The sequence below is a fragment of the Herpailurus yagouaroundi genome, unplaced genomic scaffold (genome assembly GCF_014898765.1).
Source record: "Herpailurus yagouaroundi ecotype Mexico unplaced genomic scaffold, PumYag 100, whole genome shotgun sequence".
In the NCBI taxonomy this organism is placed as follows: Eukaryota; Metazoa; Chordata; class Mammalia; order Carnivora; family Felidae; genus Herpailurus; species Herpailurus yagouaroundi.
This window is the reverse complement of record NW_024412391.1, coordinates 72,005,126-72,019,740: the sequence shown is the minus strand read 5'-3', so window position 1 is coordinate 72,019,740 and position 14,615 is coordinate 72,005,126. Positions and strand designations below refer to the sequence as shown.

General features: G+C 38.2%; 1 protein-coding gene across 4 annotated transcripts in view; it reads right to left on the bottom strand.

Annotated features, from left to right (window-relative positions):
* The window catches only part of SEMA3D (semaphorin 3D), a 201,058-nt gene that overhangs the window by 28,914 nt on the left and 157,529 nt on the right, over positions 1-14,615 (bottom strand). For all 4 annotated transcript variants that reach the window (XM_040472791.1, XM_040472790.1, XM_040472789.1 and 1 more), the window contains exons 11-12: positions 13,282-13,426; positions 1,095-1,317 (exon numbers count right to left, since the gene is read on the bottom strand). In XM_040472791.1, coding sequence (XP_040328725.1) covers positions 1,095-1,317; positions 13,282-13,426 — 368 coding nt within the window. The remainder of the gene's footprint in view (positions 1-1,094; positions 1,318-13,281; positions 13,427-14,615) is intronic.

The window sequence follows — 14,615 nt, the reverse complement described above, 5'->3', positions numbered from 1 at the left end:
CAACGTTTATTTATTTTTGGGACAGAGAGAGACAGAGCATGAACAGGGGAGGGGCAGAGAGAGAGGGAGACACAGAATCGGAAACAGGCTCCAGGCTCCGAGCCATCAGCCCAGAGCCCGACGCGGGGCTCGAACTCACGGACCGCGAGATCGTGACCTGGCTGAAGTCGGAAGCTTAACCGACTGCGCCACCCAGGCGCCCCAGTATGTTTTTTAAAAATAAAACTGTTCTGTAGTTCTGAAAACCTATTTCAATAAAAAAATGCCCATTTCTTGAAAACACATTAATTTTGATTTCTTTACACAATGCCTGATTCATTAAATCACATAACATTATCCAGGATGAAGTGCTTTTATCTCAATGATGCATGTTACCTTTACTGTCATTAGAATGCATGTATCATTAGATGATATTTTTCTATTTCCTTTTTCTTTCTTTTTTTGAGGCATACTAAATAAGCAATATTTCTTTTTCTGGAAAATATTTTTTAAATCATTTTATAATGACTGAGTTGACAAAAAAATAAATAAAATAGTCTCTAATAATGAAAGTGATACTTAATCCACAAAATTCAAGGATAGGAAAAATAATCTCCAGGAAGTTTCTACTTAAAGATCTTTACAAAGTATTGCTTAATTTTTTGAAAAGCCATTTTAAGTCAACTCAGTCAATGATTCTCAAAATTGAGTGAAGGGATCTTTTGCGGGGCTGGGGGCGGGGGGCAGGGAATCAAATATCTCCCCAGAGAGAAAAAAATGTGAAGTCTGAAAATAAACATTGCTTAGCTGTACTTGTTTAATTTTAGTCCATAATCATTCAACAAATATGTATTGGGCACCTAATCTAAGCAGGCATGTTATAGTCATAACATACAAATATATTTTGAAATCTCAAATACCACTAAAGGAGGCTGGGAGATATTTATAACTGTCAATTAAAAGCATGTGTTATGCAATGTTAAGAAATAGTGACTAGATATCAGCTAATAATTACTCATTTTGATTTCAACCAATAATCTTTTTGAAGTCTTTGCTTCCTTTGTCTAATAGTGAAAAATTCCTTTGAAAGAAAGCATCATCTGGGTCTAGCATACCTGTTCCAAGGAACATTACATCGTATTGTCCATCTTCTGCAACAACGTGATCCACCACGATCTGGGTCAATCTGTAATCCACATTGATTCGCTTGAATGTTGGTCCTCCCGCAACTGGGTACACCGATTTAAACATCACAGGGTGCCGCTTTATGAAACTGATGACATCATCCGGAAAATCTCGGGTGGATTTAATCAGTGGATCATAGGTTTTGCTTGGACACTGAAAAGAAATGAGTAGAGAAGTAAAGACATTGTTCATACAGCTGAGGAACTTATATTTACTTATAATAAAGTTTTTAAGGCTTATTATTGACAATATGAAAGGAATGGTGAACAGGATCAATATGGAATCACATATGCTTGTCAACAAACATAGTTTATGAGAGGCTAAGAGAAAAGTTACCAGGTATACTCACAACTGCAAAGAAAAGATCTTTCCCCTCCCCCCGCCGCCATTCCCGAATCCAGCCAGGGCACGCCCGGTTGTAGTCTGACGTGAAGGCGGGAACCAATCGAGTTCTGCTGAGTGTTCAAATTTAAATGTCAACCAATAACAGCTCTGTAACCTCAAAAAATCCCTAACTTGTTTGTGCCTGTCTGTAAAAGAAGCTGTAAGATCCTTGCTCGGGGCCTCTTAGCGTCACCGGCAACGAGTGCGCGGAGGACCGGGTTCGAACCTGCAATAAACGACCCTTGCCGCTTGGCTTTGACTCTGGACTCTGGTGGTTTGTTTTCGGGGGGACTCTCGAATCGGGGCATATCAGTTTACTTTGAATATATTTAAATCCAGTTTTCTCTCTCAAAGTTATTTTAATGATTACAGGGGAATATTATTCACCCCCCCCCCCCAAAAAAAGAATGGAATTTTGTCATTTGAGACAACAGGGATGCACCATGAGCACATTATGCTTAAAATAAGTCAGACAGAGAAAGGCAAATACCATATGACCTCACTTATATGTGGAATCTTAAAAACAAAAACACCAAACTCACAGATACAAAGAACGGATCAGTGGTTGGTTGCCAGAGACAAGGAGTGGGAGGGTTGTCACAATGGGTGAAGGGGGTCAAAGGGTACAGATTTCCAGTTATAAAAAAAATTAAGTCATGGGAAATAGTGGGTAGCATGATGAGTATTGTTAATAACATTGTACTGTGTATTTGAAAGTTGCTAAGAGAATACATCTTTAAAGTTCTCATTACAAGGAAAATGATTTTGTAACTATGTATGGTGATGTATGTTAACTAGACTTACTGTATATTTTTCAAGATATTCAAACATCAAATCATCACTTTGCATACCTGAAACTAATACGTCAACTATACCTCAAAAATTTGTCTACATTTTAAGTCCTTTATCTCTGCCCAGTTGGGCTTCTGCTTTTGAAATACTCTTTTCAGCTGCACTGGCACAAGTGAAAATTTGTAATTTCAATCCCAAGACAATTGTCCTTTCTTCCAAAAATTCTGGCCTCAGAAAGCTGAATATAAAACCCCTATGCTAGATATTTCTGTTGCCTTTTGAACTGTTATCCTCCTGAATTAACTTCAGATCTCAAAAAGCAACTGTCTTTACTTGTTGGCAGGAGAAATGGCTAATGGTCACCAAAGGGAACCTAGCGAAACAGATTATCCTTGCCTATTCAACCTTCTCAAAGTTTCTAAAAAAAAAAATTGTAAATTATATCTAATTTTCTGTGTTTTCAAAAGCTTCCACAGTGAATTTGTTTCCTATGAAGCTACATGAAATTTGAGTTGAAATAATTATGAAGAAAGCGATTTATAAACATGGGAATATATGAGAAACCATTATTTTCAATTTCTTTTAATTCATTTAAGATTGCAGTTTTAAATTAAACCCATGATTATTAAAAATTAAATGGAACAAATCACCACGTCATAAAAATTACTTGTAAAAGAGCTTTAATAGTTTTACATCATAATTAGTTTTTTTTTTTTTTTTTTTTTTATAACTGGTGTGAAAATTACACTGTGAACAATTCAACAGCTCTTTCCCTAAAGGATCTGTGAAGAAACCATTCAGGGAATTTTTCACTTCTGTCTAAAATTGTCTCTCCTTTGCCTTTTAGTGTTCACTAATTCAATAGTTAGCATACCCTGCCCCCTGGTGGTAAGACACAAATGTTCACACTAGTACAAATTGAATGAACGTGATGTGCCTTTATCCAAAGAATATAAAGAATTGCTTTATGATTAGATTTTTTTTCAGGCAAATATTTAACTTTCCACATATCAAATTTATTTTATGATTTCTGTATACTGTAATTCAAAAAGCTAACTCAGAACAATGCTGCTATTACATTTGAATTCTTCATGGGCTAACATTCCTTTGGAATGGCAAACTTTGGCTCTATGTTGCAGACATACAGGAGAAAGTCTTAAAGAAAGTGCTACTTTTCCCTGTTTTAATTTTTACACAAGGTGGAAACACAATCTCCACAAAACTGAGCCATTTACACCAGGCGCTAATTAGAATCTTGTCAAGGCTTCAAACTGTGCTTCTCAAATCCTGAACCTCCAGAGGATCGTTCTCAGGGAATTAAAGATACCGGTTAGCCACAACATATGACCCTTACCTCCAATTTTATAGGAATAAAATCATAATGGGTCATTAAATTGGAAGAAATATCAAAGAAGTTGTACTAAAAGATTTTGTTAATGATTTTCCATTAGTAATGGAAGAATATTTCTATCTTTTACAGAATTCTTGCATGTCTGATCTTTAACGTCTTATTTATTTTTGAGACAGGGAGAGACAGAGCATGAACAGGGGAGGGTCAGAGAGAGGGAGACACAGAATCTGAAACAGGCTCCAGGCTCTGAGCGGTCAGCACAGAGCCCGACGCGGGGCTCGAACTCACGGACCGAGAGATCATGACCTGAGCCGAAGTCGGTCACTTAACCGACTGAGCCACCCAGGCGCCCCTTGCATGTCTGATCTTAAAAAAAATAATCTTTCCCTGAAATCTCTTTATTTTTCCCAGGTCTGCACCAAAGAGGTGCAGAATATTAGCTATTTGGCAATTACTTAGCTTATTGTTAACTGGATGTTGGTCTGAAGAGCTGAATGTCTTCAGTCATTGTTTCTAGCACTTAGCCTTCAGACAAGTGGAATCTCTCAAGTCGATAATGGAAGGAACCCTATATTAAATAGATTAAGCTGCAAGTCAAAATGGATGTGGAGCTCAAACGATACAAAGCTCTTGCCCAATTACAGGCTGCATGTTGGAGGCCCCGCCAAAGGAGACTATAGTGGGCTTATAGCTTATACTGCCTGCGGTAAAATCTGGTTGGCTTATCATTAAAATCAGAGCAAAAGCATGATTTTGCTTGCATCACATTTTTGAAACAGCCCTCCAGCTTAAGATCTTCTTTTCCTTTGCCTTTGCAACTATAGTTATGCAAGCAGCCAAATTTTCAAAAGAAATATCATGACATTCAAGCCAGTTTCTGCTATCAAATTTTCAAATAATTAGAAATTTTAATATGAGAAAAGTATGGATGAACGAAATGGGAACAATTTAGCCAAGAAGCAAACGTGGGGCTTTTCCTCTTTGCTCACCTCTGACGCAAAGGTTTAAGTGTAATAAAATCAAAGAAAAAAGATGAGAAGGAAAACCTGGTTTCTGTTGACTATTATAAAATGACCTTTGGAAATGTATTTTTCCCTCCTATGGCAGCTTTTCCTTCTGGCATGCTGCCAGTGTTTGGATAAGATCTTTATCCGTTACGTTGCTGTGTGTGATCTCCGAGGTCTGCGTCTCCACATTGCTTTCACAAATGAAAGTGATTTGGTAGAGTTACTCCCTGAGGTTGAAGAGAGTACCATTTGAACCAAATATTGTTATTTTAGCACATTAAAAACAGTGAGATTTCCCCTTTGATATCATATAGCTGTGAGGCACACAGATCTAAAAACAACCAGAGATGCCAAGCGACCGGAGCAGGTAGGAGAGTAAAGTAGGAAAGAAAAATCCTATAAAGGAAAAAGAGAAAGTGTGGGGAAATGGTGCATCTGAAGTAAATGATCATATCAAGCCGTTTCCTCCCCAAATCCTAGAGAATGTTCCTCTTGAAGCTAGGTATCTAGCTACATCTCAGGTATTAAAAATCTAGCGAATTTTTCTCCGTATGTATGTCCTTTTAATTTCTACATATTAACACAGCCCCTCTGACTATACGGTAGAGGACCATTTATTTCTGCCTCCAGCTTTCTAACATTTCCCTGATTTCCACTACCCCAGGGCCTATAGGAAATAAGTTAGGGAACTTATCTGTTTCTCTACCTGTCATGTTGAAAAAGTCTTAAGATCGTTTAAAATTTCAGAAAGAAAAAAAAAGAGAGAGAGCTGTTACCCAAATCTTAAAATGTGAGTATCTTGCTGGAAACAATACCAGCACAAGGGTATTTCAGAAGAGACCTGCCCAGGCGTGCCGTGAAAGGAAAGGGTGACCCAACAGCAGCAATCTCAGGGCCGGCTGCACAGCTGGCTAGGTGTGACCGTGTTGTGCTTGGCACATCTATGTGTTTGTATAGGGCCTTTAGTAGTGTAGTGGGAAGCGACGGACGAGAGGAGAAAAATGGTTTTTATCCAACGCGAGAGCTTTGCCCCTTGGCAAGGCACCAGACAGCTGTTCAAAGTTTTCTCCTCCTGCTGCTTCAGGCTGTTTTCTACAGGTTGCACTTTCCTTTTAAACAAATCATAGGACTGACTAATGTGAGGGAAGACAGGGCACAAGGAAAGACTGAACCAGGCTTCCATTTTTAGCAAACTGGGAAAAATAACCTAAATACAAAAAGGAAGTTTTTTTTTTTATTTATAAAGTAAAAAAATACATGCAATTTCTTTTAGTAACTATTAGTTTTTAATTTATTTGTTTATTTTGAGAGCGGGAGCGGGCAGGGGAGGGACAGACAGAGAGGGAAAGAGAATCCCAAGTAGGCTCTGCACCATCTGAGCAGAGCCTGATGCAGGGCTCGAACTCATGATCAGTGAGATCATAACCTGAGCCAAAACAAAGAGTCGGAGGCTTAACTGACTGAGCCTCCCAGGGGCCCCGAAAAATAATTGTGATTTCACAAGTGCCATTCTATCCCCCTGCCTATTCAGCTGTGAGTCAGTTTCTAAATGTGGATGAGGAAAGACTCTGTCTTCAGTATCAGAACTAGAAAGGCCAGGGGTACAAATATGGGGGTACATTTGTCTCTTTCTTCTTTTTCTTTTTTTGCAACTAAAAGCCAGCTTTATTGTTGTTATATTTGAATCTTGAATATTCTGCTATGCTTAAAAGGTAAAGCAACAACAACTCAAGTTTCCTCTTTATTGTTCAGTGTCTAATATAGCGATATGTCTTCTAGCATTTGAAGAAATGCATGTACCTGTTGCAAATATCCATTCAAAATTTTATTTACAATTGGCAAATGAACTTTAACCTCTGAACTTAAAAAATGTCATAGTATGCTCCCCTGCTTGTACAAAGGTTGGATTCTGTCTACTATAACTGGGTAGTACTTTAAAGACAACAATTAAACCAACAATTTTTGATCATTTACTTTCAAAATTAAATAGTTTAAGCTAAACTTAATTGTGCTAGACATTTAACAAAACATATAGCTGTAGCTCTGTCTTTTTTAAGGTTTCCTTTTTTTTAATGTTTATTTATTTTTGAGAGACAGAGAGACAGAGCATGAGCGGGGGACAGGCAGATGGCGGGGAGGGAGGGACACAGAATTTGAAGCAGGCTCCAGGCTCTGAGATGTCAGCACAGAGCCTGACGCAGGGCTCAAACCCATGAACCACTAGATCATGACCTGGGCAGAAGTCAGACGCTCAACCAACTGAGCCACCCAGGCGCTCCAAGGTTTCCTTTCCTTTAGAGGAACTCTATATGAGAAAAAGGAAAAGCTCATTGAACCTAATAAGTAGCTTGGCATAAAGAGAATATTGGCCCCATGGAAAAGAAAGCCCTTACCTTCGATTTACTCTAGAGAAAAAGCTGTATGAGTTGTACACGGTGGGGCTTCTTGTTAGGCAAAGATTTGAAATGTTATAGAAAGAGAGATTTAATTATTTTACATTTGGTGGTGGTAGCTGAAAAATCACTTAACATTAAAACAATGTTACTGTTTTGTAGCAGGTCCATTAAATTAAATGGCTGATTGATATATGGATAAAAAGAAAAAGATATTTTAAATTTTTCTAAAGATCTAAATTCCTAAAACAGAATTGGTAAGGAGAGATGTTTATTCGGGGATTCTTTGAGATTTAAGAATTTTAGTCAAGTTTTTACAGGATATGAGGGGCAATAAATGGGTACAAGGAGGTTAGTTTAGTAGATGTGATATTGCATGTGACTTCAGTGCACCTGTAGTAATGGAATTAGAAGAGGGCCTATAACTACTTTGTTTTGCTCCTCACCATAAAATGGAAACTTAGTTGGGAAATTCATGTGTAGGTTTCAACCTTTGAAAGTAAAGCTAAAACATTTAACAGTAAAAGCAGTATTTCGGGGAAAATGAAATCTAAAAATGAATTTTTTCTCATCATTAGAGGTTTAGAAATAGTCAAAAACTGCACCAAAATGATTTGAGAATAGTGAAACAGACATTTCTTAAATATTTGAACTTCAAAAACAAGTCCTTTCCCCATTTTGGCTATGGTGATAGGGCTGCAATGAACATGGGAGTGCTAATCTCTTTTCAAGATCCTGATTTCAATTCTTTTGGATAAATACCCAGAAGTGAGATCATATGCTAGTTCTATTATTTATATTGTAGGTGGAAACAGTCTAGATGTCCATCACCTGATAAATGGGTAAAAAAAAAAAAAAAGAAAAAGAAAAAGAAAAAAGTGATATATACCCACAATGAAATACTATTCAGTCTTAAAAAAAAAAAAAAAAAGGAAATCCTTCAACAGGTGCCCATGTAGATGAACAAAGAAGACATTACGCTAAGTGAAGTAAGTTAGTCACAGAAGGTCAAAACTACATGGGGACCCTGAGTGGCTCAGTCGGTTAGGCATCCATCTTCAGCTCAGATCATGATCTCTCAGTCCGTGATTTTGAGCCCCGCACTGGGCTCTGTGCTGACAGCTCAGAGCCTGGAGCCTCTTCAGATTCTGTGTCTCCCTCTCTCTCTGTCCCTGCCCCACTTGTGCTCTGTCTCTGTCTCTCAAAAATGAATAAACTTTGAAAAAAATTTTAAAACAACTACATACTTCCATTTATATACATATTCAAACTCATGAAAGCCAAAGATAAAACTGTGGTTACCAGGGGCTAAGGGGCGTGGAATGTAAGAAGTCACTAATTAATGGTATACAATTTCAGTTATTCAACGTGAAGAAGTTCTAGAGATCTTTTGCACAACATTATCTACAGGCACTACTGTATTCATAAACTTAGAAATATGTTAAAAGCATAGATCTCACCTTAAGTGTTCTTACCACAAGAAGCAATTTTTATTTTTACTTTATTTTTTAATTTTTTTTCAACGTTTATTTATTTTTGGGACAGAGAGAGACAGAGCATGAACGGGGGAGGAGCAGAGAGAGAGGGAGACACAGAATCGGAAACAGGCTCCAGGCTCGGAGCCATCAGCCCAGAGCCTGATGCGGGGCTCGAACTCACGGACCGTGAGATCGTGACCTGGCTGAAGTCGGACGCTTAACCGACTGCGCCACCCAGGCGCCCCAAGAAGCAATTTTTAAAGCACCTTCTCACCTTTTTGATAAGAGAATGGTTTAAAAACTGAAACTCCCTTTCAAGTAAACATTTATCAACATTTGACACTTAGGCATACATTATAAATTTCCTTATCAACACCGAATAAAACTACCAAGTAAATCTTTTAATAATAAGTCAAATATCAAAAATGAAATCTGCCTTTAAAAATCTTCCTCCGATTCTGAGGTTTCCAGCAACCTGCTACCGTTGGCCTGACCTCAGTTTGGTTTCCATTTTTGACCCCTACTACCTGCTATATTGTGGATTCTGCCATATTTTATTTCATTTGCAACTTCTTATTCTCAAGGCCTAAAGTTCAATAACGGTTGAAAAAGTCCATCTGAACAAAATACAGTTTGTTCAGAGATTCAGTTTGGACACCAGAGGGCAGGAGAATCCCTTGAAGTGAAGGGATTCTGTGACTGTGTCCTTGTCATTCACGAGTTTCCAGGCTTATTGACATTGTAGAGAGTAATGATATCGTAGTAAGGCCAGGAGTTTAGGTTTGACTTTTTGTCACAGGAAGCACAGGATTCTGTCAAAAACTAGAAAATTAAAGTCGCTGTGGCACCCTGAGAGTCTTCGTGTTTATTTCTCTCAGTGACAATGTCAGCAGAAGGCCCTGCTGGGAGCACAACTTTAGAAGCAATCTGGTTAACAACACGAGGAAACGTAAACGCAAAGGAGGTTTTTCAAATAATCTATTTTAAAAGGTTTAAGCGTAAAGTGGCTTTTAGGAAAGAGTCTGACGTTTCGTAGCCAGCAAATTATTCAGCAGTGCTTTTATTAAAGTCAAAGATGTGTCCCCAGAATTACAAGAAAAGAAATGACAAGCGCAGTAAGGTTGCAAAACGGCATTATTATTTGTGCAGGGAGCAGATCAGTCCCAGGGGAAACAGTGTGGGGTTCAGTTTGGTTATTTGCTTTGATCTCATTGAAGGTAGAGTGCTGTGGAGGTTAACAGCATTTGATTTGGAGTCAAGTAGAGCTAAGTTTGATCCCAGTCTTACCCACTTCAGACCAAGGAGAAAGAAACCCACTTGTAACCAAAAGTGTAATGCAAAATAAACAGCTTCTCCCATTAATTATGAGAGTCGCTTTTTTTTTGTTTAATGTTTATTTATTTTTGAGAGAGAGACAGAGCACAAGTGGGGGAAGGGGAGAGAGAGAGGGAGACACAGAATCTGCAGCAGGCTCCAGGCTCCGAGCTGTCAGCACAAGAGCCCCATGTGGGCTCGAACTCACTGCCTGTGAGATCATGACCTGAACTGAAGTTGGAAGCTTAACCAACTAAGCCACCCAGGCACCCCAATGATAGTCGTTTTTGCATCTCTAAATTCTATAACAAGGAGATAAACTTCCTGATCAATGAGAATGTTGTTCTGCTGGAGTCTTTCTGGAGCCTCTTTCCATCTCCTTTACCAATTTCGGGCCGTGAGTGAGTTTATAGATCTTCCTTGACTTACAATGGGATTATGCCCCCATAAACCCATTGTAAGTTGAAAATATCATAAGGCAAAAGTGCATTTATTATACCTAACCTACTCAACATCATAGCTTAGCCTAGCTGAACTTCAATGTGCTAGAACACTTGAATTCGTCTACGGTTGGGCAAACTCCCCTAACATGACACAAAGCCTATTTTATAAAGAAGCATTGAGTATCTCATGTACTTTATTCAAAACTATACTAAAGTGAAAAACAGAATGATTTCAAGTGTATTTTTGTCTACCCTTGTGATGATGTGGCCTACCAGAAGCTGCGACTTTTTGCCAGGCTCAGCTTCACGAGCCCCTCGTACTGCATCTGGCAAGCCCAGGAAAAGACCAAAATTCAAAATTCTATTTTTTTTTTCAACGTTTATTTATTTTTGGGACAGAGAGAGACAGAGCATGAACGGGGGAGGGGCAGAGAGAGAGGGAGACACAGAATTGGAAACAGGCTCCAGGCTCTGAGCCATCAGCCCAGAGCCCGACGCGGGGCTCGAACTCACGGACCGCGAGATCGTGACCTGGCTGAAGTCGGACGCTTAACCGACTGCGCCACCCAGGCGCCCCCCCTTTTTTTTTTTCAACGTTTATTTATTCAAAATTCAAAATTCTAAGTATAGTTTCTACTGAATGTGGATCCTTTTCTCACCATCATAAAGTCAAAAAAATCAGAAGTCAAAACTACTTAAGTTGGGGACTGTCTGTAGTTACAAGATGTAATTCTCAAAGCTTTGCTACAGATGTGAATATGTTCACATATTTTAAAAAGCATAGGAATTTCCTGAGGAACACTGACATTGAGTAAACATAAAGGAATAACTCAGTTAAATGGCGCTTTCTTATGCCTGCTACTATTTTTCCTTTTCTATTGTTAAAAAGAGGGACACCCGCGTGGCTCAGCTGGTTAACAGTCCAACTCTTGATCTCAGTTCAGGTAATGACCTCACGTTTTGTGAGATTGAGCTCCACATCAGGCTCTGAGTTGGCCATGGAACCTGCTTAAGATTCTCTCTCTCCTTCTCCCTCTGCCCCTCCCTCGAGCGCATGTCTGCTCTCTCTCTCTCTCTCTCTCTCTCTCTCTCTCTCTCAATAAACAAACAAACTCATGTAGAAACGGCTGAGAATGTGATAGTCCATGGTACTTAACCCCATCATCCTAGGATGGTTGAATGTCCCCAGCTAGAAATCCCCTCTGAATTTTAACTGTCCTCCTCACAAAAGGCCCCAAATATATATAACAGCAGTTGAAATTCTACATAGATTCATTACATATATATCCACTACATATATACTTAATAAATGTAGTCTATCATAAACATTATTATATGTTCAGCATATACATATATACTATATATATGCAGTAGAAGATATTCTACAGAAGAAGAAAATAAATATAATTTGAGATAAAAAAATTTTTTTAATATAGTATCACAGTACAAATTCTAAGAGCCTGGACTCTGCTGCCAGAGTGTCTGAATTTAAAATTTTTTTTTTCAACGTTTATTTATTTTGGGGACAGAGAGAGACAGAGCATGAACGGGGGAGGGGCAGAGAGAGAGGGAGACACAGAATCGGAAACAGGCTCCAGGCTCCGAGCCACCAGCCCAGAGCCCAACGCGGGGCTCGAACTCACGGACCGCGAGATCGTGACCTGGCCGAAGTCGGACGCTCAACCGACTGCGCCCCCCAGGCGCCCCCAGAGTGTCTGAATTTAAAACTCAAGTGCACTACTCAGTCGCTTTTGTGACCTTGGGCAAGTTACTGCACCTCTCTGTGCCTGATGCTGAGCAGCATAAAATGAGTGGCTGTAAAACGGCATTAATAACAACAGCACTTGCTTCTTAGAATCCTTATGAAGTTAAGATTTGTAAAACCTTCAGAATATTATCCGCACACTGTAACTTACCCCTTACGTTACTGTGAAATTAATAAGACAAGTATAATTTTGATATTCAAAGAAAATTAAAAATCTGAATCCTGGAAATCACATTATTTGCAAAATAATTTTTCCATCGAAGTGTGATAACCTTATAATCAGTCCAGAAAACATATTTGAAACATATTTCTATTGAGGAATTACGAAAGGGAAAATAGTCACAGTTCTAAAGTGTGTTTCCTAAATTTAATTAGGTTATGTAACAGGAAGATGAAAAGAGAAAGCCTAAAAAAGCCTGGTTACCAACTGTTTCCTGTTTAAGGACAAACATATGAAAAGACAAAATTCAGTAGAATTGGTTGGATTAAGTCAATACTTTTTCTCAGAGATTTTGAGGAATACTTTAGAGCTCCTGGTAGAAATATTCATATTGAATCTTAAGTGGAAAAAAGAGCGTGTATTTCTTTATATTTTATCAATTAACCAACCTTAAAATATTTAAATAACTTAAACTGTTTTAATCAGAGCAACAAAACAAAACAAAAACGTGCCATTTATAATGCAAATACAGATTTCACACTGCAAAGTCTTTTTTTTTTTAACAGATGCAACATAATAAAGAAATACATGAACTATTGGAATTGATGTTGTCTTTTAAAGTAGAAACAAGGACTCAAAGACTCTACCTATATACAGAGCTGTTAAGTGGGAAATAAATATTTATTTGGCACTTTCATTTAACTTGGAATATTTGTCATTCTACATATTGAATCATTTTGATGATTCTGTAGACTTATTGAGGATAGGCACTATATTTTCAGCATAGCCTGATCCTTATGATATAATCATTGTTTCCTGTAGTATCTAAAGCTTTTACTCAAAAGGGGGAAAAAAAAAGTTAAGTTCCAATGAAGGATGGAAATGCTAATGTATGACTGTAAATAAATAATAGGTATTTTCAAAAGCACAGCACATGTTGCTGTGGTGAATGAGCATAGTTTATTATAATAGAATTGGAAAGAGGATATGGGCTTATAAAAATAATTTGATTTTTAAGTTGGATACATACAGTGCCAGGTCGGGGATAAGGAATTCTTCCATCGTACTGCACCCAACGATGGTCTGCGCTTTCCTTATGAGCATATGGACCATTAAAAACTGCTCTGATGTCAGCCATGCTGTACACACAAACAGCGGAGCCTTTGAAGATGGAGCTGAAAAAAAGCAGAATGGTCCAATCATTCATTGTACATCACTCAATGCACATTTATTGAGCACATATTATAACCAGGTGTGTGGACAAAGTAATGCGGCACATTCCATTTGATAGGTGCTGCGGACAAAATGTGTGTATATGCCCTTAAGGAGCTTATAAGCAAGCAAGCCTGAAAGAAGTGTGACAGCAGTTACCTTACAGATGATTGTAGTAAGCTAAGCAAGCATGCAATGGAACTCCAACACAAGGCTGTCTGGTGAGTTTTCAGAGTAGATGGCGCCTACACTGACACTTGACAGATACATAGGAGTTCCCTAGGAAAACTGGAGGATAGAAGGAAATATGCAGAAAAGAGTATCATATTTATAGACATGCTTTTGAATTTCATTTGAAGTTTTTACGGCCTAATGCCTCCCAAAGAACTTCAAAAATAAAAAGTTATATCACCTAGTTTTTTAAAGAGGAGCATTTTAGATACATAGATAATAAATATCTCATTTGTGTTTTCTTTTTTTTTTTTCAATGCTTATTTTATTTTGAGAGAGAGACAGAGTGTGAGCAGGGAGGGGCAGAGAGAGAGGGAGACACAGAATCCGAACCCCAACACAGCTCTTGAACCCATGAACATGTGAGATCATGACAAAGTGATACGCCCAACCGAGTCACCCAGGTGCCCTTCTATTTAAGTGTTCTTACAGTGAGCAAATGGCCGTAAATATTGACTATTAAGAATTTCCTCATACAATTTTTATTAATTTAAAAAATGTTGAAACTCTCTTTTGCTTCTTCCCTAATCTCTGTATTTTTTCCTGAATTTATGTATGTACCTTATCTGACCCTTAAAATTTATCTTAATTACACAGGACTGGATCACACATCATTAAGAAGCAGAAAAGCTCCATGAGGATTCCACAATTTTTTGCAAATTAATGGTGAAAATTGTTAACACTGTCATCAGATGTTTCATTTTTGTTTTATTTCTGGAAAATAAAAGACATTTTCTCTGCATCTAAAACTTACGGTGATTCCTATTCATAGAAACGAGATCACCCTTTAGGAGCTAAGAGACATATCATCTCAGCACTATACAAATGAGCCAAAGATTCTCTAGCTTGACCATTAATATTCTTGGAATGACATTAATGGGAAACATCCGGAGCTGATGGCAAACAGGCAGCTGGAAGAAA